This window comes from Monodelphis domestica, chromosome 1, assembly GCF_027887165.1.
Source record: "Monodelphis domestica isolate mMonDom1 chromosome 1, mMonDom1.pri, whole genome shotgun sequence".
Classification (NCBI taxonomy): domain Eukaryota; kingdom Metazoa; phylum Chordata; class Mammalia; order Didelphimorphia; family Didelphidae; genus Monodelphis; species Monodelphis domestica.
The window spans coordinates 78,695,551-78,723,000 of NC_077227.1; the positions used below are offsets into that span (position 1 = coordinate 78,695,551).

The 27,450-nt window shown below is 39.6% G+C and overlaps 1 protein-coding gene across 1 annotated transcript in view; it reads left to right on the forward strand.

The window, feature by feature from the left end:
* Positions 1–27,450, forward strand: part of SLIT1 (slit guidance ligand 1) — a 193,447-nt gene that overhangs the window by 153,368 nt on the left and 12,629 nt on the right. Inside the window, exons 5-8 of the mRNA XM_056801672.1 lie at positions 20,635–20,706; positions 21,342–21,413; positions 24,887–24,958; positions 25,895–26,058. Of these exons, the coding sequence (XP_056657650.1) occupies positions 20,635–20,706; positions 21,342–21,413; positions 24,887–24,958; positions 25,895–26,058 (380 nt within the window). The remainder of the gene's footprint in view (positions 1–20,634; positions 20,707–21,341; positions 21,414–24,886; positions 24,959–25,894; positions 26,059–27,450) is intronic.

The window sequence follows — 27,450 nt, forward strand, 5'->3', positions numbered from 1 at the left end:
CGCTTCCTACAAGATTTTGACTGATTTCCACAGTTATTAGCCCTCTCCCCCTATAATTTACTTTGGATGTACTTTGCCTTTCCTTGTATACTTTGAGTTACTTTGCATTTCCTTGTATACTTTGAGTTACTTTGCCTTTCCTTGTATACTTTGAGTTACTTTGCCTTTCCTTGTATACTTTGAGTTACTTTGCCTTTCCTTGTATACTTTGAGTTACTTTGCCTTTCCTTGTATACTTTGAGTTACTTTGCCTTTCCTTGTATACTTTGAGTTATTTTGCATTTCCTTGTGTGTTTTGAGTTACTTTGCCTTTCCTTGTATACTTTGAGTTACTTTGCCTTTCCTTGTATACTTTGAGTTACTTTGCCTTTCCTTGTATACTTTGAGTTACTTTGCCTTTCCTTGTATACTTTGAGTTATTTTGCATTTCCTTGTGTATTTTGAGTTACTTTGCCTTTCCTTGTATACTTTGAGTTACTTTGCGTTTCCTTGTATACTTGGAGTTACTTTGCCTTTCCTTGTATACTTGGAGTTACTTTGCCTTTCCTTGTATACTTTGAGTTACTTTGCCTTTCCTTGTATACTTTGAGTTACTTTGCCTTTCCTTGTATACTTTGAGTTACTTTGCCTTTCCTTGTATACTTGGAGTTACTTTGCCTTTCCTTGTATACTTGGAGTTACTTTGCCTTTCCTTGTATACTTGGAGTTACTTTGCCTTTCCTTGTATACTTTGAGTTATTTTGCCTTTCCTTGTATACTTTGAGTTACTTTGCCTTTCCTTGTATACTTTGAGTTACTTTGCCTTTCCTTGTATACTTTGAGTTACTTTGCACTTCCTCATGTACAAATCATATTCACTCAGTAGATTATAAACTCCTTGAGGGTGGTAGTTATTTCCTTTTTATTTTTCTATCCCTGGTGCCTAGCACAGTGCCTTGCAAGTAGTATCCAGGTAATAGATATTTATTGAGTTGAACTGTTGGGCTGTTCTTCTTTTTACAATACAGGCTTTTCTATCCCAAAGATCCATCTTGGGGCATCTTAAGCTTTTTATCATTTTTTTTTCTTTTGCTCATGCAATGTGGTGTTTATAAATGACTGGCTAGGCTATAAGGAGGCAGCTTTGCACCCGGGGAAAAAAAGTGACATGGTGAGTAGGCGGTGTGCCTGGTGGATTTCCATGTCAAGTGAGTACAAGGGATGAGAAGGAACTTCGTACTAAGGAGTGTGGGAGGACAGAGGAGGGGAGAGAAGTTGAGATTAGATGTCAACAGTATACCAAGTGGAGAAACTAACTAGGTGCAAAAAAACTAAGAAGAGCAATCTGTACATATTAACCAAGTATTTCCAGGAGCCCCTAGAATTGATCCTAGTCAGGGAAGCCTTTTAGCACCACCCAGTGGGTGAAGAATAAACAACTACTTGAGTTGTTCTACAGAAAGCAGATTGAGGTCTCTAGCAAAGGATCTTGGATTTGGAAGTAACCTAAGAAACCATTTAATCCCATCCCTTCATTGTATAGAAAAGAGAAATGACTTGGCCACGAGCATAGGTAGTAGTAGCAGAACCAAGATTCAGACCCAGGTTTTCTGACTCCAGATGAAAGAGCCCCTTCAGCTACTTTGCTCAGTCCATCCATCTGTTTCCCACAAGGTTCCAGAAAACTCAAAGCCCCATGAGCCATCTAATTCTCAGAAAGCTCAAAAGCTTGACTTGCCCAAAGGCTTCAACTCAACTCAATCATTCACTCTCATTCATTCACGAGATAGTGATTGAGCACTCTGCTCTTTGCTTCACCTGGTGAGCATGCATGGCTGTCTTCACTATTGCCCTGAGCCAGGGCATCAGGCTAAACCAGCACAGTGTCTTTTTCATTTTGTGGCTAAGATTCCAGACAAGCAGCTTTTCTCTCTTCCCTCATCCCGTCGGGAGCTTTGTTATCAGCTTTCTCATCCATCCTTCTCCCTCCCCTTCCAAGGATGAATAGGCTTGAGGAATATGAAAAGTTATTTCTCCTACAGTAGCCTCTGCTCTACATAGTCCACCCCTGAATATGGATTCATGACGCCATGCCCTGTTTATTGCAATCTGCTTGTGCTCAGAGCTCTTATTACTGAGAATCACACAATGTCACATGCAAAAGGGACCGTGGAGGTCATTCCATGAAAACTGCTCATTATATAGGTGAAGAAACTGAGTTTGAGAGAAAGGAAGCACCTGCCTCAGGCCATCAGAACTGAAAGAAAATTTCCAAACTCATTTAGGACAAACCCCTTTACAGAGGGGAGTAACAGTATCCTTGACTTATGAACTATGTGAGAGGACCCAGATTAATTTACTTTGGATGTAATAAAGCAAATCACACATCTTAAGCTTCCCTTTGGGTATGCTTAGTGGAGTAGTGGATAAAGTGCTAGACTTGAAGGTAGCAAGGTCTGAATTTGAATCCCACTCCTGATACTAGTTTGTGACCCTAGGCAAGTCATTTTCCCTCTCTCCAACTTAGTTTCCATCTGTAAAATGGGGTTAATAACGCCAATCTCACAGGATTTTTGAGATGATCAAAATGAGATAACATATAAAGAGGTTTATAAACTTTGAAGGATTATATGTGATAACTGTCGTGTGCTTAGTTAAAAAAAGGTCTAGATACCAATCTCTCCTAGTTCTTACCTTATGTATCTGCTAATGAGATAAGGCAAACATGTACCACTTCCCTCCTAATTCCTGCCTTGTTGGATCTCCCTTGGCCTCGGGACAAGGTGATTGGTACTCCGTGCCCAGCCATAAAGTGGTCAGGAAACCTGTTTGATATGATGGATGGTCTGACACACATTATAGAATCACAACATTTCTGAGTCAGTTGAGATCTAGCAGCCCCTACTAGAAAAAAAAAGAATATTCACTAGACCATACTTGACAAATGGCCATCCAGCCTTTGTTTGAAGACCTTCAGTGAGGGAGAAGTTACTAATTCAAAAGGTAGTCCATTCTGCTTTTAGCCATCTCTAATTGTTAAAGAGTTCTTATATCAGACCTAAAATTCTTCCTTTGCCACTTCCATCCATTATTCCTACCCTCTGGGACCAAACAGAATAAGTCTAATCCCTTTTCCACCTGAAAGCCCTTCATATAACTGAAGACAACTCTTATGGGCCCCAGGGGGAAGCTGGATGCTGAGTCTGGAGTCTGGAAGACTCATCTTCCTGAGTTCAAATCTGGCCTCGGACACTTGTTAGATAGGTGACCCTGGGTAAGTCACTTCACTCTGTCTGCCTTGGTTTCTTCATCTGTCAAATTAGTTAGAGGAGGAAATGACAAACAACTCTAGTGTTGTGTTTTTTTTTTTACCAATAAAATCCAAATGGAGCCAGAAAGACTGCATGACTGAAACACAACTCAACAGCAGTAATTATGCCCTAAAACACTGAAATCTCTTCTTTAGCTAGAGTTTTTAGATGACCAATTAGTAATAGTGACTTTTGTAAATTCTGTACTCTCTCCTTCCCCACATCACCTAGGCATCACCTAGGTCTTCTTTGTGTTTTCTATCTACCAACTGTGGGATGGTATCCCTTACCTCTCCCTTTTCTCTCACAGAGTCTGAGCTTGCCCTGGGCACCAAAACTGTCAGCTATGGTGATGGAATGCTTTACTATGTGAATAGCTGAGATAGAGTAGAGAAAGAAGTCCTGGGAGCTGAAGGGTATTATGAGGATCAATGACATACGTGTTTAATTCAATTAAATCTGACAAACATTTATTTATAAAATGAATACTATATTCTAGGCACTATGCAAGGGGATCAGGATTCAAAAATAAAAATTAAACAGTCCTTAGTCTAGAAAAATTATATTTTATTGGAGGAAACAACATGTACATGAACAATTGAATACAAAATACATACACAATATTTTCTAAAGTGCAGAGCATATGTCTCTAATATGAAAGACAGTTGTTTAACAACAGAATTGGGATTCCAGAGAGTTCAATGGAAAGACAGGATAGTATGAAACGGAGACATGGGAGGTATGGAGCTGATGGGAAAAGGAATGGCGTGCCCAGGAGGGAGCTTCTAAATAAGCAGCCTACAACTCAGAATTCCAGGGACTCTGAGGCAAGCCATTGGTCAAGAGACTTATCATTCACTTTGCAGAATTTATTATCAATCCTTGAAGAAAAGGTAGAGTGGTAAAACCCAGTGGAACTGTGCATTGGCTATGGGAGGGGGAGGGAAAGAACATGAATCATGGAATCATAGAAAATTTTTCTTAATTAATCAATAGAAGAAAATTAATAAAAAGAAAAAGAAAAGGTACACTATTGACATCAGGCCAAATGACCAGTCTGTGGTCCTGCCTGGTGGTCAAGGCAGGAATTGTTGGAATCTTAGGACTTGGCTTGCTATGTAATGGCGAAGCTTGTTTGAAGTACCCATCATCCAGTTAAGGGGAGCTTTGCCTAAGGTTTGCTTCATTCTTGAACTGAAGCAAGTAAAGTATAAGTATACTTCATATAAAGTGCAAGTATACATATACTATAAGTATGTGAGTAAAGTATACAAGGAAATGCAAAGTACATGGCTTATGGAGTGCCGTGGCAATAGCAAAGTAGTGTCATTTCCCTTGACACAACCATACTTGGGTCTGACATTGTTAAGATTAAAATTGCCAAACTGTGGCAGGTAAAAATTAGTTTCTCTGCTAGAAGTATTCTATTTTTAGAGGTTTATTAAAGATTGAGAACTTAAGAAAATACAAGTAAGAAAGCACGTGCCTAGGAGGGCTGAATGGCCGATTCAATTTCACTTACATCATGAGAGATATGTCTGCTTGGAAGCCGAAGTAGGAAGAGGCACCCAGTAGGCGGAGAGCTCCTTTAAATAATAATTTGTGATCTTGCACTCAGGGAGATTAGAGAGAATTCTGGGAACTAGCAAGGACTTCTGGGGATTGAAGTTTGGGGTTCAAATCTTAATTTTTACAACATGAACCATGGACAGTGCCATGGACTTTGGTGGTGGCGATTTTCTTTTCTGGGTCTTCAGTAGCTGTGACTGCTGAGGAGGCAAGAGCTATAGATTAGCACCAGCAGAAAGTGGCAAAGGTTGGGTCTCCACCAGGGTTGCTCCCCTGGATGATGGCTGAGCTGGACGTGGGACCAATGGTCTGAGAATTCTTTGTCTTACTTGGGAACGCTGGCGAAGGGCATATAGGGGCTAATGGCCTAAAGACACAAGTAAGGTACCAATAATTCCTACTTCAATTAGCTGGCCAAATGAAAGCTGAGCTGCATCCGTCTGATGGGTTGTGCTGAAACAGGCACCTGTAAACACTATATGCAGCAAATAACCCAAGACCTTTAGCAAATAGCATTCTTCTAACCCCTAATCATTGCAGACAAATTGCATTCCTAAAGGACTAAAGCAGGCTTAGCTTCCACTGTGTGCAGATAAATAGAAGCTGTGCTGATTTATTTAAGGTCATCCAGGGCTAGACACACAGAAGGGAGCCCTGCTCACATGGCTCAGGGCTGGATGCTTTCCTTTGGAAAAGGGAAGAGAGGGCAACCAAACAAGACAAGCCAATTGAAAAGGAGAAAATACCAATACTGATGGAGAGGAGAGAGTGAAGGGGCTGAGGAGGAAGGCTGCTATTTTAAAGGCATTAAAGAAGAATGCTGGACAGAGTCAGGTAGACCCACGTTCAGATCTTCCCTTGAACACTTACTAGCTGTGTGATTTCTGGCAAGTCACTTAACCTCTATGAGCCTTAGAAAACTCCTTAAGGTTTATCTACTATAATATATGGATTGCTATCTGCATGGGTGAAGGGAGTTTATACTGAAAGAGTTCCCCATAATGACAACATCATATATTCTTTAAATAAAAGGTATCCCTTTGTCTCCTCATAAAATAAAGGATACAATAAGACAAGCAGTTAATCTGGCGGAGTTGGTCAGCGTGGGAAGGGGATGTGGTGATGGATGAAGGCTTTTTAGATCAGGAAGAGACCCAGATAAAGGATGAGCAGCCACTGATTCCTTCAAGATGTAGGAGATCAGTGAGGATTCCTGGAAATAGCCTCCAAGAAGGTAGTAGGACTAGGTACAATGTGAGGTAATTTAAGGAAGGAAATAAGCACATGGAATGTAGATGATGTCTATATGATAATACTGACAGAATAAACAAGGAGGGGAGGAGAGGAATTGTAGAAATAACAGAGATCAAAGCACAAATGAAGAAAATTTGGATGAAGAAAGGCTCGGTCATGTGCTTTGCCTATATTGCCTCTAAGTGCTTACCAGCAAGATGGAAGGGGAAAAGATGGCATTAAAGAATAAGGACAGATCAATTAAGATGAAAACAAAAGGAAAGTTAAGAGATGAAAGATTGTTTTCTTAGATTTGTTTAGAGAAGAGTGATGAATACCAGAAGAGTAAAAACTTAGGAGCAGCATTTAGGAAATCATCGACAGACGGATAAATTAAGAATTTGGAAGCCAAAATAACTGCCCAGGAGATAGAAAGCACAAAAGACTGGTGAGAAATGAGAGTGTGTCTAGAACAGATGGGCTCCTCGCTGAATTTATCAAGAGTTTGCTGTTTAAGTGTAAGCCTTTAGCAGATGTTTTCAGTTTAATTTTCGTGAATGGGGAAATGGCAACGTCTGTTGATCCTTTGATTTAAGCAGAGAGTGGGGAAAAGATTTGGAGGCCCTTAGTATGGTTATACAAAAATTCTAACCCTGTTATTTTGAGGATATTTTATTGTATCATCTGGTGAACAAATTTGATAAAATGATATCTGAGACTTTGACAGTTCTACTGAGAAATTGAAGTCTAAATGAGAGAGAGAGAGAGAGAGAGAGAAAGAGAGAGAGAGAGTCAGAGGCACAAGATGGTTGTTTTCAAATAGTGAAGTTCTACTTGCCCTCCAGACCTAAGAACCGTGAGTATAAGTAATGGGAAGCCAATGCTACGTTTTTAAATCGGGGGATGTGGACTTAAATCCTGTCTCTGACGCTTACTATCTGTGACTTTAAGCAAGTTACTTAAACTGGACTAGAAGATCTCTAAGTTCTCTTCTAGCTGAACACCTATAATCCCATGATTCTAAGCAAACAGTAGCTAATAGTTCAAGTTATTCAATAATGGGAAGTAGTGAGTTCTTTGTTTCCTTAAGCAGAAGCTGGAGGGCTTTTTTTGTTAGAGATATTGTACAAAGAATTCATACGTTAGTAGGGCTGAACAGGATGATTTCTGGAGTCTTTCATAACTTTAAGCTTCTATGATTTTGTGTAAAGATTGAAGGATGCTGATGGCAGATTGTTCTTCTAATCATCCCCCTTCTCCAATCTTCAATCTTTCCCTGTCTACAATCTCCTTCTTTGATGCCTCAAACACACACAAACCTCTGTGATCCTTAATAAATCCTCACTAACACCCAAAGTTATCATCTCCTCTCTTTCTTCCTTTTCTCAACTATACTCCTAGATGAATATATCTACATTTCCTTTCCTTTAGAGCCCATCTTTTCACCCTTTGCAATCTAACTTGACCTATCACTCAACTGTAACTGGCTTCTCTAAAGTTATTTTTGCTTTCCTAATTGCCAGGTCTGATGATCTTTTCTCCATCCTCCTCCTCCTTGGCTTCTTGGAAGCATTTAATAATGTGAACCATTCTCTTCTCTTGGATTCTCTCTCCTTTCTGGTGTGTGTGTGTGTGTGTGTGTGTGTGTGTGTGTGTGTGTGTGTGTGTGTGTGTGACATAGCTCTCTTTTGATTTTCCTCCTACCTGTCTAACCACTTTTTTTCTTTCTCTTTTGCTGGTTCATCATCCATCTCATACCTCCTTACCATGAGTGTATTCCAAGATATTTTATCATACTCTTTTTATTCTCTAAGCAATCTCTTCAATTCCCTTGAGTTTCATTGTCATCTGCAGATGAGTCTCAGATTTATAGATGTGGCCCTAGTCTCCTGACCTCCAATCACACATCTCCAACTGTCTAGTGAATATTTCAAACTAGGTGTCTTTCCATCATGTCAAAGACAACATGTATATAATGGAGCTTGTTATCTTTTTCTCTGAACAGAAACCTTATCCTGACTTCTTTTTAGTGTTGAGGGTGCTATCTTCTTTCCAATCACAAATGTTCACAACCTTAGTCTTTCCCCTAATTCTTCATTCTCAAATGCTACCTTCCACACAATGCCTTTCCCAATGCCCCCACCAATGCCCTCAATTACCTTCATTTCCTTTTGTACATATTTATATAACTTTACATTGTCTCTCCAATAGAATATAGTTCCTTGAAGGTGGAGAATTTTATTTTTGTCTTTTTCCATTGTTGGGTATACTGTCTGGCATAGAGTAGCCTCTTAATAAATACTTTTTGATTGATTAGTCATATATATAACCTGCTCAAAAACTACCACTCAAGTAGTCCCCAGAGGGTAAAGAACAGAATCTAGAATTTCAGTTTATTGCCGCTGAAATGAATTGACAAAAGGAGAGAAATGGCTGCTGTCCTGATGGATCTAGATTTTAAAAAGGCTGGTGGTACATCAAAAGAAGTGTTGGGATCTAAAATTAAAGCAGCCCTTGCTGATTATCCATAAGTGGGCTATTAACATTGCTGATATGCTTATGCAATGGATTGTGATAATGAAATTGCAAAGAGATGGTGGAGTGCAGAGATGGGAGGTCAGGGTGGCTTACAGAGATGGAAAAATTCTCATAGAAAAAGTGGCAAAAGGGAAGGGAAGGGAACAAGCATTTATTAAGAGGCTACTGTGTATCCAAATGCTTTACAAATATTATCTCATTTGAGAGGGATAAAGGGGTTAGCAATGATCCATGTTTTGAATATTTAATCAATAAGTGCCATCACAGGTATGCCTAGGTCAACAGTGAGGAAGAAACAATAGAGGAATAGTCTGAGAAGAAAAATCCCGACATCAAGGTGATTGAGGAAAGAACAGAAAGTATTCCCCTTGGGAAAGGAGAAAGAAAGCTGGGGCACAGATAAAATAAATAAGGAGATGATAGGGTGTGCATGTGTATGTGCTGCAATGGAAAGCAAGCAGGAGAGACCTTGGTTTCAAATCCCACCTCCGATACTGGCTTGTGACCTTGAATAAATGACTTAACCTCTTTAAAACTCAATTCCCCTAGCTGTAAAGGAGGGAAATAATACCTATATATTGTGACATATAAATGCTCATTATTAATTTGTGCTGATTTAAATCTTTTATGTGATGATATAATAAAGCTAATGCCTGAGAAAATAAGACTGATAGGAACAGTGTATTGCAGAAAGATCTCTGAATTAGGAAGGTTGAGACCCAGATTTCAGTCCTGGCTTTGCCACTTTTCCACTATATGACCTTGTCTAAGCCATCTGATTTCTTTGGTTTCTACCTATGTAAAATGGGAAATAAACACTCATTCAATTGACTGATCTAGGGGGGTAGAAATACAATAAACGAAACCTACCTCCCCTGTATTTGTAACCAGAAAGTAAGAGGTGTGAGCTCTTTTTGTATCAGAATATACTTCAAAGATCATCTAGTCCAATTCTCTCATATTTCATAGTCTATTAGAGGAAGAGATAGAACTTGTATCCAGCTTTTCTGAGTCCAAGACCAGTGTTCTTTCCAGCATATAAACTTTTCTTTTATTAATTTGAAATTTTTTATTTAATTAATTGATTTAGAATATTTTTCCATGGTTACATGATTCACATTCTTTCCCTCCCCTTCTCCCACCCTCCTTAGCAGTTCCACTGGGTTTTACACGTTATACCAAGCTTCTTGCCATATGCAATAGCCACTTTGTGGCTTCACCTTGTATTTGTGCCATATTAAAATGTTCCCTCCACTGAAGTCTTGCTCTGATGCTCTTGAAGATCCTGCCAGTGGAGCTGAAGTTTCCCCAGGTCTGATTGTTATAGACTGGAAGCTCTTGGAGGGGAGCTCTTGCCTCATTTTGTATAGCTAGCACTTAGAATAGTGCCTGGCATATGATAGATACTTAAAGCATGTTTATTGACTATCGGTGTTGGAAAGACTTTAAGTAGGACCTGGAGAGGGAATGTATGTCTGTTTCCAAAGCACAAACTCTAGGTAAATTCAAAGAGGTTCCTCACGAGATTGATGGTGGCAGGCTGAAGAACTTTTCAGCCAAATCAGCTCTCAAATGCAGTTTTTTCTGAGATGTAGAGGGATTTGGGGTCCATGGTGGGGAAGGCAGGGTTAATACTGACCACATCACAGATGCTTAAAATTTTAGAGTATTGTATAAGCAGTGTAGTGTAGTGGAAAGAGTCCTAGATAAGGAGTCAGAAAAATGTGGGTTTGGGAAGGCAGATTGATGCAGACTGGATGGGTGATTAGATGTGGGCTCAGGAAGACCTGGGTTTGAATTTTGCCTCTGACACTTCTGAGCTCAGCAACTTTGGGCAAATAACCTCTGCAGCCCTTTGGAGGCATTTGAAAAGAGTACTCATTAATGTTTCAATGTCCATATGGAGGCAAGTTTTATTGGATTGCTCTAGGGATCTGTCCTTGGTCCTCTGCTCACTAATCTGTTTTCCAGTGACTTGGATGAAAGCACAAATAAGGTGCTTATCAAATATGTGGTTGTTGGAGGCAGCTGGGTGGCTCAGTGGATTGAAAGCCAGGCCTAGAGATGGGAGATACTGGGTTCAAATTGGGCTCAGACACTTCCCAGCTGTGTGACCCTGGGCAAGTCATTTGATCCCTGTTGCTTAGTCCTTACCACTCTTCTGCCTAGGAAGGAATATGCAGTATTGATTCTAAAATGGAAGGTAAAGGTTTAAAAACAAAGAGTCTACTATGTTCAATGTGCTGTTTATACACTGGAGATAGAAAAATGGGAAAACTCTCTAAAAGAATTTATATCCTATTGCAGGGGGGATATAGTGCTTACATGGATAAGTCAATATAATTTATTTATAAGAGAGAAAAAATAACCAAGAAAAAAAAAGAAATAAGGAAAGGTTTTCTGTTGGAAGTGACATATAACATGAATTTCAAAGAAGGCCAAGAATTCAAAGAGGAAAAGGTGAAGTATTTTAAGTGTGCCAGAATAGTGGTAAGAACCAGAATGCTGGATGTGAGGAATGGCAAATAGAACACTGATCTAGGGTCTACTTGGCTGAAACGTCAGGGATGTGATGCGGAGTAATGTGTAGTGAGTCACGAAAGATAGATCGGAGCCAGACGGTAAAGCATTTTAACTGCCAAGCTGAGATGGAAGTCACTAGATATTCTTCAGCATAGTCAGACTTGTGCTTTAGAAGATTCTTTTGGCAGCTGTTCGGAGGATGGCTTTAAAAGAAGGGAAAGAACAGAAGCAGGAAGGCCAATTAGGAGACTTCTCTACCAGTTTAAACAAGAGGCAAAGAGGGTCTGTCCTGGGGTGGCAGTTGTGTGGGTGCAAGGTGAGAAGGGGACAAATGGAAGATGTGTTGAAAAGTAGAACCGACAAGACTTAGAACCTGATTTAGATGCAGGATAATTCTTGAGGAATGGTGGTGCTCTCAAATAACCAACCAACAATTCATCCAACAAAAAAGTGTTGATGAAGAGCATATGTTTGCCAAGTTCTGTGCCAAGTGATGGACAAAGAGCTATCTCCCAAAAGAAAACGGTCCTTGCCTTATCATCAGTTGCTCTATTTTTGTTCAATAGAAATAGGAAAGTTTAGGAGGAGGGAAACTTTATTGAGGAAGATAATGAGTTTTAATTTTGGAAATTTTGGAATTTTGGAAATGTTGAGTTTGAAATCTCCATCGGATGTCCAGGGGAAGATATCCATTGGGAAGTTAGTGGGTGATGTGGGCCTAGAGCACAGGAAAGAGGAGAAGAGATTAGGAATTTATCTGTATAAAGTGGATCTTTGAACCCATGGGTACTGATAAAATCACCCCAAGAAATAGAAAACCCAGAAGAAAAACAACTGCTTGATCACATGCGTCGATGGGGATAGGATTGGGGATGTAGACTCTAAACCATCACTAGGTCTTGATCAATGGCACATGTAAAGCCCAGTGGAATTGCTCATTGGCTCTGGGGAGAAGGGGAGGAAAAGAACATGAATCATTTAAACATAGAAAAATATTCTAAATTAATTAATTAAATACAAATTTCCAAAAAATTTAAAATAAAAATAAACAACCCTGGTTCCTTCAACTGAAAATAAAATAAAATAAAATAAAATAAAATGAAGATGCCATTGAAAAAATCATCAAAAGAATATGCATGTCAGCCTGTTGGATGAGCCTAACAGAACTTGGGTTTGAATGAAGAGATGTAGGAAATGACAACATAGCAGGCTTATTCAGTACTAGCCCCCTTTCTTATTCTTGATTTCAGTTTCACTTTCTGGTTTCAATTACCCATAGTCTGGGTGGGCAGAGTAGTGATCTGCTTGCAGTGGTGGAGAGTATCTGACAGATATTCTGCTTTTTCTTGGAGAGTTTTTTAAGGGCTTTTTTTGAGGGGGCTAAGGGAATGTGGGGCACAGAATACAGAGTTGAGAGGCAGGATTAGGGAAAGAGAGTACAGTACTATACAGTAAAGGTAACTTTAAAAGTTAAAGCATGAATTAATTAAATAAAATTTTCCCAAAAAAAAGAGTTAAAGCATAAAAGAGAGTTTAAAAATGAATGAATGAATAAATAAATGAATGAATGAATAAATAAATAAATAAATAAGTAAAGGGAAAAGTTCAATTATCCTAGGTTTGAGGAATCCCTCAGTGGTTCTGGAATGTATCCCCTGAGGATATAGGGCCCTATTGTAGTCATGGAATGCAACAAATTTTATTAACCTCATTAACAGATATAGGTGTCAACTATTAGTGCCATCAGCATTGACTATGTATTACTGTGGGCCTTGGACTTGCACCTCAAACAGTTGCTTGTCTCTCTGAACTGAAACTCCTGATGATGGATGTCACTGGTGAACCCCTTGGATAAAGTCTACTCAGAATGTACTTGAGGAATCCAAGTCTTTTGGAGTTTAGGATTTAGAAATCCAAGTAAATTTTAGGTTTAGTTATCCAAGTAAGGTTTGGAGGGAAAATGGCAACCTTCAAGGGCTGGGTGGGAAAATAAATCAGGGTAGCAGAAGCCCTGAACCCAGGCTCTGACCTTTATTTGGCTCCTTACAGTCCAGTTTATCTGGGCCAACGTCCCCTCTAATCATAATTATGCCCCCTTTTGGGGGACCAATCCAGATGTTAAGAAATTGGGCTTCCTGGTTTGAGGGTAATTCAGTGTGATGATCTCTAGGAGAGAAGCTACACATAGGAGAGACTATGAAAAAATCCAAATAAGCAATGAAGACACCAGGGTGAGAAGAAAAAGAAAATCTGTGGAATCCTACCTTTTCTAAGGATTTCAGAGTTATTTGCAAAGATTTGCACCTTTTATCCTCCAATGCTTATGCTCAGAAGAAGGTTACCACAAATATAGCCTTTGGTTCCTACAAATCTCCCCTAGCATCAGTCTGGCCTTGTAAATATTTGCTTCATTTTACGTCATGAACAGGTTAAATAGCAGGACAGAAGATGATTGCAGAGCACTTTCTGCCACCTTTTAAAGGAACTGAAATGCTAATCAAATGAGATAATAGATGTAAAGCGCTTCGCACAGTGCCTGGCACACAGTAGGTACTTAATGGCTTTCTGCTTCCCCTCAGACAATATATTGGGGCTGACATTTCTATGGGGAAGCATACTGAGCAGAACTATACATTTCCAGCCTTGCTTGCTTGCTTGCTCTCCAGCTTCAATCTTATAATTTAGCATTCAACTTTATTTTTGCAATTTATAGAAGCAGATGCATCATTAGTGCACCCACAGAAAGAGCAATCAGGGGTAAACCTAGCTGAGGCATTGCCTACACATTGGCATATGTGGGCACATACTCATTTTACATATATTAAAAGAGTCTCATGAACTTGGAAGCTTTTGACTTTGGCAATAGCGGAGCTCAGCAAATTGCACCCAATTGCCAACATTTTTCATAGATCTATCTTTGAAAATAAGGCTATAAACTTACTGAGTTAAAATATTCCTTTGGAGAATCAGCTCAAAGACAAGCACAAGAATCTGGGTTTATCAAAATGAGAATGAGCTCAATCAGAAAGGGCTTCATTGTGTTTCTAAAGTGAAAACCCTCAGAACACTGACGCAGAAATACAGAATTAAATATACAGAAAGTTAATCCATAGGGCTAGAGTTATGGGAAGGAGAAGAAATATGTATAAGCACATAGGAGATTGGAGAGAGAAGCTGAGACTGCAATTTGTAGGAATGTTGGACAGAGCAATTCAGATAACGTTTCCAGGGCGCTATTGACCCATTTACAGAGGTGTGTGGGAGCTCTTGGAAAAGCAGAAGAATCGAATCCCTTAGAGGGAGAAGACTAATAAAAAGAGAGAAGGAGAAATAGAAATGTAAGTAGAACGATTAGAATTCTTCAAGTCAAAAAGAGAGAACAGTTCAGTCACATTAACAAAACATAAGATCTATGAAAAGTTATTAAGCTTCAAGGAGAAAATGTGGCAAAAACTCTTATACCCATTGCCCTTCTGCTTTCCTACTTCTGTGAGGAGAAAAAGTGAGTAGAGAAGGGGTAGTAGGTTAGGAAAGAATTCTGGATGTGAGTGTCCAAATTATTAAATATCTGGTCCCCAATTTAATAGTCCATGGTGGATAGCCCCACATATAAAAATCTGAAAGGCAGCGTCCATGTAATAAGCCAGTGATATACATTTAACTTCCCAATTAGGATGAGATAGGTCCAATAAGAATCATTTAAAAACCCAGTTTCCTTCTCATTTTAATTTACACTCAACCCACAGTTAAGAAAAGTTTTATTGTGTTGACTTTTACCAAGCTCTTCAGATTCAGCATCTTTTCATAGACTTGTGATGTAAGAATGCCTAAATTTATAAAAATCTACACAACATGTAATCTGATGCTAAAATTGCTCTGTCAGCCAGACCCAAGGAGATAAACCAACAATCACCAAATAACTTAGAGTTTTGTAATCACTTTTTTTGGCACCAGAGTCTATATCTGAGTCTCCATTTCTAGTTGCCTGATCTTTCAGAAAAATTTTTTATTGTGATTGTTAATTGTGCTTATTCCATGCTTTCTTGTTTCTCTTCTCTTTAGGAGTATAGTTCAGTAGGAGAAATCTTACCTCCTTTCTCTTCTTTGCTCCATATGTTCTGTCTGTTCCTCCCTGGGACTATATTAGTTTCCGTTGTTCTCTCTTCACCTCTCATTCTCCTTCTCCTACCTGGGCCATCCTACCTCTGTTGCATAAGAGTTTGGACCACTGTCAAGCCCTGGTAATTCAAATGTTTAACCCTCAGGAACGAGGTGTTTATACCCCCGTGGGGCTAGATGGAAAAGAAGATGTGGTCATTTTTCTTGGTTTTGCCCATTTTCAGACTAATTTCCATGAGTTGAGGAACTAATTCAAAACTCTAACCTTGGATTTGAGACTTTATCACTGTTTCAAGATAAAATCAGCAATGCTGGTGGCTTAGTAAACTGATCCAACCATTTGGGAGAACAATTTGGAACTATTCCCAAAAAAGCTATAAAACTGGACATCCCCTTTGACCTAGCACTACCACTACTATGTCTGTATCCCAAAGAGTTCAAAGAATATGGAAAAGGACCTCTATGTACAAAAATATTTATAGCAGCTCCTTTTGGGATGGAAAAGAATTAGAAATCGAAAGCTACTCATCAATTGCAAATGGCTGGCCAAGTTGTGGCATATAGTTGTGCTGGAGTACCATTGTGTAAGAAATGATGAGAGAGTGCTTTCAGACAAAAACAATAGCAAGACCTATATGAACTGATGCAAAGTGAAGTGAGAAGAACCAGGACAGCATGATGCACAGTAATGACTGTGTTGGAATGATGATGGACTGTGAAAGACTTGGCTATTTTACAAGATTATTCCAAAGGACTAATGATGAAAAAATGCTATCCCCTCCAGAGAGAGAACTGATGAATTCTGAGTGCAAATGGAAATATAATTTTCTTACTTTATTTTTCTTGCTTCTTTTTTTTTGCAATATGGCTAATGTGTGATTTCACATGTAGACTAGATATCATATTGCTTGCCTTCTCAGTGAGTGGGACAAGGCATGGTAGGGAGGGAATTTGGAACTCAAATTTTTAAAAGAATGTTAAAAATAAACAAATAATAAATTATTAAAAACAAAAACAAAAAGTGAAGTAATTAGCACAAGGCATTTTTGAAAAGGTCAAAGGTGTGAGCTCAGGGGAGGTGCTACTTATCTTTCCTGTTGCCAGAAATATTTTCCTCTGTAGGAAAGCCAGTAACTAATTGGTCGATTTCTGGAAAATAGAAACTTAAACAGAAAAACATAACTCAAGACATGTAGTAGGTGTCTTTCACATGGAAAATTAATGGAGTCAGTACAGGATCAGGTCTTTCAATAATTCAACTACTGTCAACAGCTCACCCTTTGGAAATGTACTCATTTCTTTTTTTAAAAAATCCATTTCTTAAGGATATAATAGTCCATTGTGAGGTAGCCTTGTACCTACTGCTGATGGCGCTATCACTGCCATTGTCAAAAGCAAAAAAATAAAGAGTTAGAATGGCAACCTGAGCCTTAGATCTATGATCCTGTGAACTTTCTAGCTCTGTGGTCATGGGCACCTGTGGTCACTTCCTCTCTCTGTGGCTTAACTTCCTCATCTATCAATGGAGGATAAGACAACCCAACTCACAGGGTTATCAGGAAACTCAGATGACATAAAATACATAAAGTACTTTATAAATAGTACTATATCTGTGTGAGTTATTATTAAAACTCCTCAGAGCAGGACTCTTGGGCTTCTTTTGATCTTGGGATTACATGTTCAATTAGATACTTTATAAATGGTTCTTCTATTATTGTTGATTTGATGGATCAGTAACCGTACAACAAAGGGAATATATCACAGGCTTGATTGCTGGAATCCTCTTATGAGATGAACCATAGCCATAATAATGGTTCTGAGAAGCATGTCCAAATATTGAATATATCCCAGGAGGGTATGGGGAAACAGTAGGGAAGATTGGAGAAGTCTTCTCCATGAAGGTGGTGGTTGCATTTTTCAGCAGCCTCTACTGTTTCTTTCCTAGAGCTCTCAAGCTGATCAACCATAAACCTGATCAACCATAAACCTGACTGTTACACACTTTGGATAATTTGAAGTCATACTATATTATTTAACAACTTGGGAACCAAATTTTGCCCAGGTTCAAAACAGAATTAAGAGAAATGAGGCCCAGAAAAACTATGTAATTTCCCTCTCATTTTTATTTGTCCCAAATCCACTACCTTCTCCCACTCTGCTTCCACTTACTTAGAACCAGAATCCTGATCATTCTGTCCATAAATCCCACCCCTCTCCCAATGGTACTTTATAATTTGCAACTGGTTAAAGAAAGGAGTGGTAGATTTGAGCCAGATTAACCTTAAAAAAAAAATTAAACAAGCCATATCTTCCATCCTAGAAGCATTACTGTGTATTGGTTCCAAGGCATTAGAGTGGAAAGGGTTAGGCAATGGGGGTTAAGTGACTTGCTCAGGGTCACAAAGCTAGAAGTGCCTGAGGCCAGATTTGAACCTAGAATCTCCCATCTCTGGGCCTAGCTCTCAGTCCACTGAGCCACCCATCTGCCCCTCTAGATTCACTCTTGAAACTCCAATGAACACACTATTAAATAGCAGACACATTTACACACAGATACCACATTTCATAATGTACCATAAATCCAGTTTACAATGTCACATTTTACTTGAGGGAAATCAAAAATTTGTTCTTTTCTCACAATCTATTGTTTTGATTCTCCACTCCCCTTTTATGTAAAAATGGAGGTCAGTGGCAAAAATACTATCATGTTTTCCTTTTTTCCTTCATTGCATGCCCCATCCATTATTTCCTGATACTGCTTAGACTTCAACTTGCCTTCTTCCTCCATTCTCCTTTGCCCTCAGATCATACAACTACTTTCAGGGCATTTCTCATATTGGACCTATATTCTCTTTGATCTTCATGGTACTTAGTCAGATCAGCAAGGATTAGCCCAGAGTACATCTTTCTTTTCCTTTCCTTTCCTATCCTTTTCCCTTTCCTTTTCCCTTTCCCTTTCCCTTTCCCTTTTCCCTTCCCTTCCCTTCCCTTCCCTTCCCTTCCCTTCCCTTCCCTTCCCTTCCCTTCCCTTCCCTTCCCTTCCCTTCCCTTCCCTTCCCTTCCCTTCCCTTCCCTTCCCTTCCCTTCCCTTCCCTTCCCTTCCCTTTCCTTCCCTCCATCCCATCTCCCCTAATCTTTTTCCATCTGACCATCCCATTTCTTATCACCTTAGCTTAAAAGCTCAATTCCTTCACTCTACTACAGGCCCATTAGATTTACCCTGGACTGGCCATACCTGAAATGCTATGAAATTCTATTAATTTCTTGTTAGGGAGAACATTAGTAAATTGGGGAGCATCCAGGGTAGGACAACCAGAATGGTGAATGGCTTCAGTATCATGATATATAGAAACTTGAATATACTGATAGACTCAATGATATGTTTAACTGTGTTTTTCTTCCTCTTCCTTTTTTGTGTGTTATAAGGTCTGTGAGGGAGAGGAATATATTGGGAAATGAAGGCAATGTAACAGCAAAAGATTAAAAAAAAAGAAAAATGTTAAATGTTATATGAAGGTCCATTAAAGGAACTGGGGATGTTTAGCCAAAAGAAATGTATTATATAAATGCTAGATATTATTATGATTAACAATAATAATAATAATAAAGACTTGTAGAAGGAGATATTTGGAAGTTTGTTTTGTTCTGCATAGCTATGGAAGACAGACCTCAGAGCTATGATGGAAGCTGTAGAAAATTAGATTTAGGCTGGATAAAAGAGCAAACAATGAAAACTGTATTAAAATGTAATGAACAACCTTGAAAAGTAGTGGCTTCCCCTACACTAGAGGCCTCCAAATGAGTACTTGTTGACTAGGTCAAGGAGGAAGTACAGATTGGAGTAGGATGTCCCTTAGACTCCTTCCTTTTTGGAAACTCTTTGTCTATGCGTCTGTGTCTAAGACGCCTGGAGGATGGTCTATGAAGGTGATGGAATACTAGTGTGCTGGAAAAGTGATGAAGGTGTTAGTAGCAGAAGAAAGCTTAGGAAGGCATGTATGAATTGATACAGAGTGAAGTGAGCAGAACCAGAAAAACAATGTATATAATAAAAAACACTGCAGTAAGGACAATCAACTCTGAAAGACTCATCAATTCTTATAACACAAGGACCGACTACAGTTCCATAAAACTCCATGATGAAAACTGCTCCCCACCTCCAGATAGAGAAGTAAAGGATTCAGAGTACAGATCCTCCTCCCCACTCCTCCTTTTTTTGAACATGGTTAATTTGGGCATTTGTTTTACATGGCTCTATGCCTTTTTAATGGACTTTGTTTTTCTTGCCTTCTCAATGAATGTAGGAGAAGGAGGGGGAGGGCAACAATTTGGAACTGAAAATAAAAGAAAATGGAATTAAAAGAAAAAGGAGAAATAGAGGGAAGTCCTTTGGCTGATGTCCTTGATGTTTCATCATGCTGAGGTCTACAATACTTCATAATTCAGTACTTGGATGTAATAGGTTATAGAGTGAGGAAGGGAGAGGCAAATAACAAGGTTCCATGAGTGATAGTCATTCTATCAAAGGTGAGTTCTAGAGAAGAGATCCAGGAATCTGGCTTTTGTCACAGAAGTCATTGGGTTCCTTCTGGTGCAAATGGCCTGTTAGGGTTTTTAGAGTAGCATTAATTAATGGCAAAGTAATTAAATCCCCGATTATTTATGCCCTCTAAACCACAGGGCAGGCTTCATGGGAATTACTTTACAGCAGCTAAGTATAATTATTAAGTAATCAGGAGGGATGGATAATAACACTCCAGGCACAGGATATTCTAGACCAGCTGGTGTGGGTACCACCCTTTCTGTTTGGGGGGCTGAGTTGTGTACATTGTTTGAGAGAATGTGAGAGGGTGGGGAAGGGGGAAGAGAGAAGATCTTACAAAGCCAATGTCCCAGAATGATTTTGGGCAGGAAAAAGAAGCTTAACCTCTTGGTAAGTTTATAACCCTCCCCTTTATCCTCTATTTGAATCATCAAGAAAGAAAATGAAAGTTTGATTTTGTATCAGTAGAACTGAAGTTAAAAATTTTACCCAAATTTACAGCAATAAGAGAGTGGGTTGGGGTTGTGTCCCTCAAACTAGAATTCCTTCAAAGGCATTAGATGGATCCAGGCATCTTCAGCTTGAAATTGGGGACCTTCTGCCTCAGTGTCCCTGTGGGAATCAGAGACAGGTTTGTGGAGAAAGGGGTTCTTCCCAAGAGAATGGGCATGTGATAATCTTAGATTTTCAGTTCTCAAATTCAGCCATGAAGCACTAATTCTGTCCTTTTTCCTTCCTTTTCATTTGACTGTGTTGAGAAATCTGTGGAAGAATCTCCCTTCTAACCATTTTCTCCATCTGTCTTTCTCATTTCCACAGGGATCTGAGTGAGAATTCCATTCAGGCCATCCCCAGGAAAGCATTTCGTGGAGCCACGGATCTAAAAAACCTGTGAGTTGCAGCCTAGCTCTCTTTAAAGATCTGGGAAATGATAGGTCTGGTTTTCTCCTCCTAAGTTTCTTTCCAAAGTCTTTGGGGATCCCAGTTCTTTTTTTAAGAACCCTTACTTTTTGTCTTAGTAACAACCATAAGACAGAATGGGAAAATGCTAAGCAATCAGGGTTAAGTGACTTGCCCAGGGTCACCCAAGTAGGAAGTGACCAAGGCCAGATTTGAACCCAGTTCTATCCACAGAGCCACCTAGCTGCCCTCTTGCTGGGTCATTCTTGATGAGTGTAAATTGGAGTCAAAATGTGCCTATACAGAAGCATACACATGTGATAGCACCTCCATGGCCAAAAAAAAGTATGTTCTTTTCCAAAAGAAGCCCAGCACACTAATGAAGACCAGTGAGCTTTGGGGACTGTGACTGAACATCATTGAGCAAAAACCATGGCAGGGTGGGGTGTCAATGATAATTATCTCTTGGCCTTTTTGTTCTTTCTCTTGCCCTAAAATCCTCTACATAAGTCCAATGCTGATACCTTACCTCTCCAGCTCTGTCTGTTCCATCCTACTCTTTGATGTAGTCTCCCTCTCCTTTCTGTGTTCTTATGGCTAAAACAACTTCTTCCTTTGCTCTACAGACAGCTGGATAAGAACCAGATAAGCTGCATTGAGGATGGGGCTTTCCGAGCTCTACGGGGACTAGAGGTGCTGTAAGTATTGTTAGGGCTCATTGGCAAGGATAAAGGGAAGAGGGGAGACTTTACTTTATCCTCATTTATTGCCCACCTTTGGTCAATTAGACTTAATATTCAGCCTTTCAACATTTTGTGTTTGTAGAGTTTGACCACTCTTTTAACCCATTTGGGATTAGTCAGTTTACCGAACATCTGAGATGAAATGGAGTATTGACTTTATTTCCAATGAATTCTGGACTGCTTCCTGGCCTGTTGATGCTGGGCTAGACTGACTTTCTGCCACTTTAAATAAAATTGGTAAAGAAAGGAAAGGATAGTGTCCTGCAGTACTTCACTATTCTCTTGTGCCTTTCAGAGAAGGAATTCTTACCTTCTAGTCTTTTTCTAATAAATATGCTGTTCATTGAAGCAAAATTATTTATTTAGTGACTTCCTCAACATTACACAGCCAGGATTCCATTGATATTTATGACTTTCCATTTTCCTCTGTTACTTAATATGTCTGTTACTTAAGCAGCCTACCTTTGGAAGAGCTCCTTGTCTATCTCTTCTCCCTTCTCACCTTTAGCTCAGAGAATAGCTTCCTTCAAGACACAGCTCGGGTGCCACTCTACAAGAGGCTCCTCCTGAGGTCCCCAGTTGTCCACATTCTCCCCCTCCTAAACTTTCTTTGTATCATTTGCATTTTTGCATTTATTTATCTCTGTGTTTTGTGTACCCTGAGTAGTCTTGGTGGCTCTTTGTCTTTTGATGCACCTAATAGAGTTCCTGACACATAGTGGATGCTTAATATGTATTTATTGAATTGAATCAAATTAAAATCAACCGTTGTTCTAGTCTTCAAAAGTCTACCTGGTGGGGGACAGCTAGGTGGCATAGTGGATAGAGTATTGGGTTTGGAGTCAAGAAGACCTGAGTTCAGATCCAGCCTCAGCCACTTACTGGCTGAGTGACCCTGGTCAAATCACTAAGCCCTGTTTGCCTTAAAAATGAATGAATAAATAAACAAACAAATAAATAAAAACAAAAAGAAATCTCAATAGGGAGGAATATTCCTCTGTAAAAATAGAATCAGCAGATCCCTATTTCTTACCTTGTTCTTCAGACCATCTCAGTTATAATTTCATATGCAGATGTCATTTTTTTGAATCACGTGGTTCTCATCTCCTTTGAATCCTTTCAAGGTGCTGTATCTGACTGAGAGAAAACTCTTATAGACCTATACAGAAGCTCTCAAAGATCCTAGTACTGTCTTAAGCTTTAATAGCTTAAACTATGTGGTGGAACCACCCTGTATGTCTAGAGACTTCCCCCTAATGCCGCCTGTTCTCCTTAGTCCATTTTTATCTTCTCAGGCTTATTTCTTAAATTCATATATTTAGAGACAGAAAGGGTGTCAGAGAGTCTAGCCAATACTCCATTTTTACATCTGGAAGTTCCTCCTAGACCCTCTGTTTGAGGAGGCAACCAGGGAATTCACCTCATCATTAATTGCCTTGCTGTGATCTCCTGGATTTCATGATCTCCAGAAATTCATCATTTGCAAGATAAAATCAACTCTTCTCTCTTCAGCATCCTTGTCCCTGGGAGCACTCCTTTCCTTTGATTGGAGAAGGTGGAGGTTGGACATTGGAGGTCTCTTCCCTAATCCTTTACCATTTAAGGAGAAAACTTATGGATTCACGTCATCATTTTCTACTCTTTTGCTCTTTTGGATTTCATGATGTCCAGAAACTTTTCATTCTGTAAGATAAAATCAACTCCAAAACCCACACCTCAGTACTTTCTGCCCCTGGAGTTCCTCCCTCCTTCTTATTGGAGAGGATGGAAGATGGGCATTGGAGACTTTCTTTCCAATTTACTATTTCAAATACCATTTGAGGAGGGCACTCGGAGAATTTTGTCTTAGCATTTCCTACTCTGTTGACCTCTTGGATTTCATGATGTCCAGAAACTCACTATTTTGAAAGATGAAAATCAACTTTGAAACTCAAACCTTCTCAGCAATCTCTACTCTTGGGATCCCTCTCTCCCTCTGGTCGAAGAGAGCAGGGGGTGGACATCTGGGAGCACCTCCCGTTGTTCAAGAATGGCAGCCAAGGAATTCATCATTTCCCACTGGATTTCCCACTGGACCTCCTGGATTTCCAGATCTCCAGAAACTCATTCTGCTATCCACCTCTAGTGAAAGAACTATTGGAATCAGAATGTAGATGAATGCATGCGATTTTTCGATTACTTACAAAAAAACAATAGGGAAATTAAAAAATAAAAATAAATAAAACGGGGAAAACTCATCATTCTACAAGATGAAATCAACTCTGAATTTCACACTATCTCAGATTGTTTTCCACCTTGGCTTCATCCTACCTTTCCATTCCCTTCTCAGCTTCTAGTTTTTTGTATTGGTCTTCTCACATTAAGACTATGAACTCCTTGAGGGTAAGGACCTCTTATACTTTTCTGTCCCCAAGACTAATACAGTGATGCTCTTAATAAGTATTTATTGACCATTCACACATGAGGAAACAGGTCTAGAGAGGCTAAAGGATTTACCTGTGGTCACAGCTAGTTCAGAGGAAGAATCTGAAGCCAGTTCTTCCTGACTCCAAACCTGCTGCTCTATCCATTGTACAATTCTTCCCTGCTCCCCAGTAGGAATTCTCTATTCTGCTGAATTCCTACATCATGCTAATTCTGTGCCTTTGCTCTTACTGTTTGTTCCCTTCCCTCCAGTTATCCCCTATTCAAACCCCACTGCCTCCTCCAATCCACCATGATCTCTTCCTCCTGTTCTTGCCTCTGCTGCTCTGTGCCTTTTCACCATGTTTTCTTTTGAAGGCAGGGAGAACAGCTAGAAGAGAGACAAAGACCAGGAGTCTAGCTAGGTAAGAAGAATTAGACAGATAGTATTATTAAATAATCCAGTCAAGAAGAGATTGAGTTCCAGAGATCCTGAAAATACTGGAAGGATTAGGATAATATCATGGGTCAGGTTGGCAAGAAATTGGGTCCAAGGAAATCAAGTAAGATACACACCGTAAGTCCAAGCAAGTAAGGACATGTATCCAGGGAATTAAACCAAGATTCAGGAAAGATCTGTCAGGTATCATCAGGTCGAGGCAGGAAGAGTCCCAAGTACAATTGGTCACAATTAGACCTCAGACCTAATGCGTACCACCTAGCTGCCTCTTTTGGCCTTTTCACACAGGTCACAGGAACTACTCCTTGAAGGAGACACTGTCCAAAGTTGTTTTGTCTATACCCTGAGTCCTTACAAAGCCTAAAACAATGCTGAGCGAGGTATAGCAAACATTTGGTATGTTGGTAGGTCGGTCAGATGAATGAATGGCTAAAGAACTAAGGCTTACACATTCATCAGAGTGGATGACCAGATTCCTACCGGATCACATCCTGATTAGTCCTCATATATCAGCACCACATATCTGCCACCTGCTGAATTAAGATGTTGCTTTCCCTGTGTATAGGACACTGAATAACAACAACATCACCACCATTCCCGTCTCCAGCTTCAACCACATGCCCAAGCTCCGCACTTTGTGAGTATGCCTGGGGTGCAAAATAAATTAATTGTAACCAACCAGTGGAAGTATAGTCAAGTTTCACCTATCTGATAAAGAGTAAGATATGAAGAAAAGCTGGTCAGAGCTTCTTGATGGCAGAGCTGTTAGGTCTTACTCGTGTCTCTTAGTTTACTCTCATCATCTGGCACTGTTTGGGGCTGTATGTATAATTTAGTGAATGACTGGTAAAACTGAGGGTGCGGGCAGGTAACCCTAAGCAATGGCTAATCTAAAAATAACTTATGATTGCTTTTTCCTCTGAGATATGCTAGGTGATACTTGGCTGCAGATTTTCTCATCTAATGATACTCTGTCTAAGAGGCATGGAGATCTGAGATTTAGGACTAAAAGGACCTTTTAGGTGATATTTGGCTGCAGATTTTCTCTTCTACTGCTACTCTGTCTAAGAGGCATGGAGATCTGAGATTTAGGACTAAAAGGACCTTTTAGGTGATATTTGGCTGCAGATTTTCTCTTCTACTGCTACTCTGTCTAAGAGGCATGGAGATCTGAGATTTAGGGCTGGAAGGACCTTTTAGGTGATGTTTGACTGCAGATTTTCTCTTCTACTGCTACTCTGTCTAAGAGGCATGGAGATCTGAGATTTAGGGCTGGAAGGACCTTTTAGGTGATGTTTGACTGCAGATTTTCTTTCCTAATGATACTCTGTCTAAGGGGCATGGAGATCTGAGATTTAGGACTAAAAGGACCTTTTAGGTGATATTTGGCTGCAGATTTTCTCTTCTACTGATACTCTATCTAAGAGGCATGGAGATGTGAGATTTAGGGCTGGAAGGACCTTTAAAAGTCATCTAGTCTAGACAGATGACCTGGGGGAGGGGGATGTTGGGGGGAAAAGGTAGGATTGATTCATCCAGATTGTAACCTCCCACTTTTCACCTTTCCCTTTAGCCGTTTGCACTCCAACCACCTTTTCTGTGATTGCCACCTGGCCTGGCTGTCTCAATGGCTGAGGCAACGTCCCAGCATTGGACTCTTCACACAGTGTGCAGGACCTGCCTCCCTTCGAAGCCTCAATGTGGCTGAGGTCCAGAAGAATGAGTTTAGCTGCTCAGGTGAGGAGCACCTGCTTCTTATGACTCTCCCCCACTCCTCCATTCTTCCTGACAGGACATACAGAGAAAAAGAAGCATGTTTATTTTCCCCCCAATCTGTTCTCCTTCTTGTCCCATTTGTGTAACAAACACCTCTGTATCACTGTTCTCTTTCTATATCTATTACTGTATCGATTTCCATATTTGTAACAAATTCTATTTGTACCAAAAGTTTTAATTCAACAGGGAAACAAAAGTTTTGCTGATAAGTATCCTATCTTTCCTCTGTTGCTCTGTTGGTGGGAGCTGGGTATGTCCAGATTTAAATGATCATAGCTCTCCAAAGGAAAGGATTTTGGAAGATCTGCCTTGACTTCTTGATTAGGTAGCTGTGGTTATCTCAATTAGTCATAGTAGATATATATACACAGCTCTGAGTCAAACTTGAAAGCAGCTCTTCTCCTGTTGGATAGAATTCAAAGACCTACATAGGCTAATGAACTAATGTCTCTTTTTCCAGCAGCTACATATCGATCCATGAACTTAACTTTGTAGAAAGCAAAATCTGCCCAGCCACAGGTCATTAATCACTGACCAAATAAAAACCAATCAAAGTTACTCATTTTACATCCTAGAATGCTTTCTATCTCTTGTTTGGTCACAAATTCTTTCCCTATCCATAAATTGAACAGATAGACTATCCTATGCTTCTCTAATTTGCTAATGGTAGCATCCTTAATGTCTAAATCTTGAGCCCATCTTGACCTGTCAAATAGTGATTTCTTGTCCCAAAATCTTGGATCTTTGGGTTTATCAAATATTATATAACTACGATCATTGACTACCATGCATTGTATAGCTAATCTACTCCATTAATCTACTGCTCTATTTCTTAGCCATTACCAGATTGCTTTGATGATTCCAGCTTTGTGATACAGTTTGAGATCTGGTACTCCAAGATCTGGTACTACTCAGTTTAGAATTTCTTAAGACACATACAAATTCTGCACCACTAATATCACACTCCCTTCCCACCACCCCCGATTCATAGTCATTGCTGTTGGTTCAAGAGGATCTCAAAACAAATATGGAAAGGAAGGAAACATATTTATGAAGTACCTACTATGTGCCAAGTACCATGTTAATTGTTTTTATAAATAGTATGCCATTTGATCCTTATAACTCTGGGCAATAGGTACTATTATCCTCACTTACAATTGGGGAAACTGAGACAGAAATCATAAGTGGTTTGCCCAGGGATTTAGAGGTAGGAAGTATGTGAGACCAGATTTGAACTCAGCAATGCTAACTTATTCTAAATCAGTAGCAATTCGTTGTTGTGGAGTCCTGTGGCCTCTCATCCTGTATTTTGTAGGGGAAAAAATGTTTTCATAGTAAGTCAAACAAATCAGC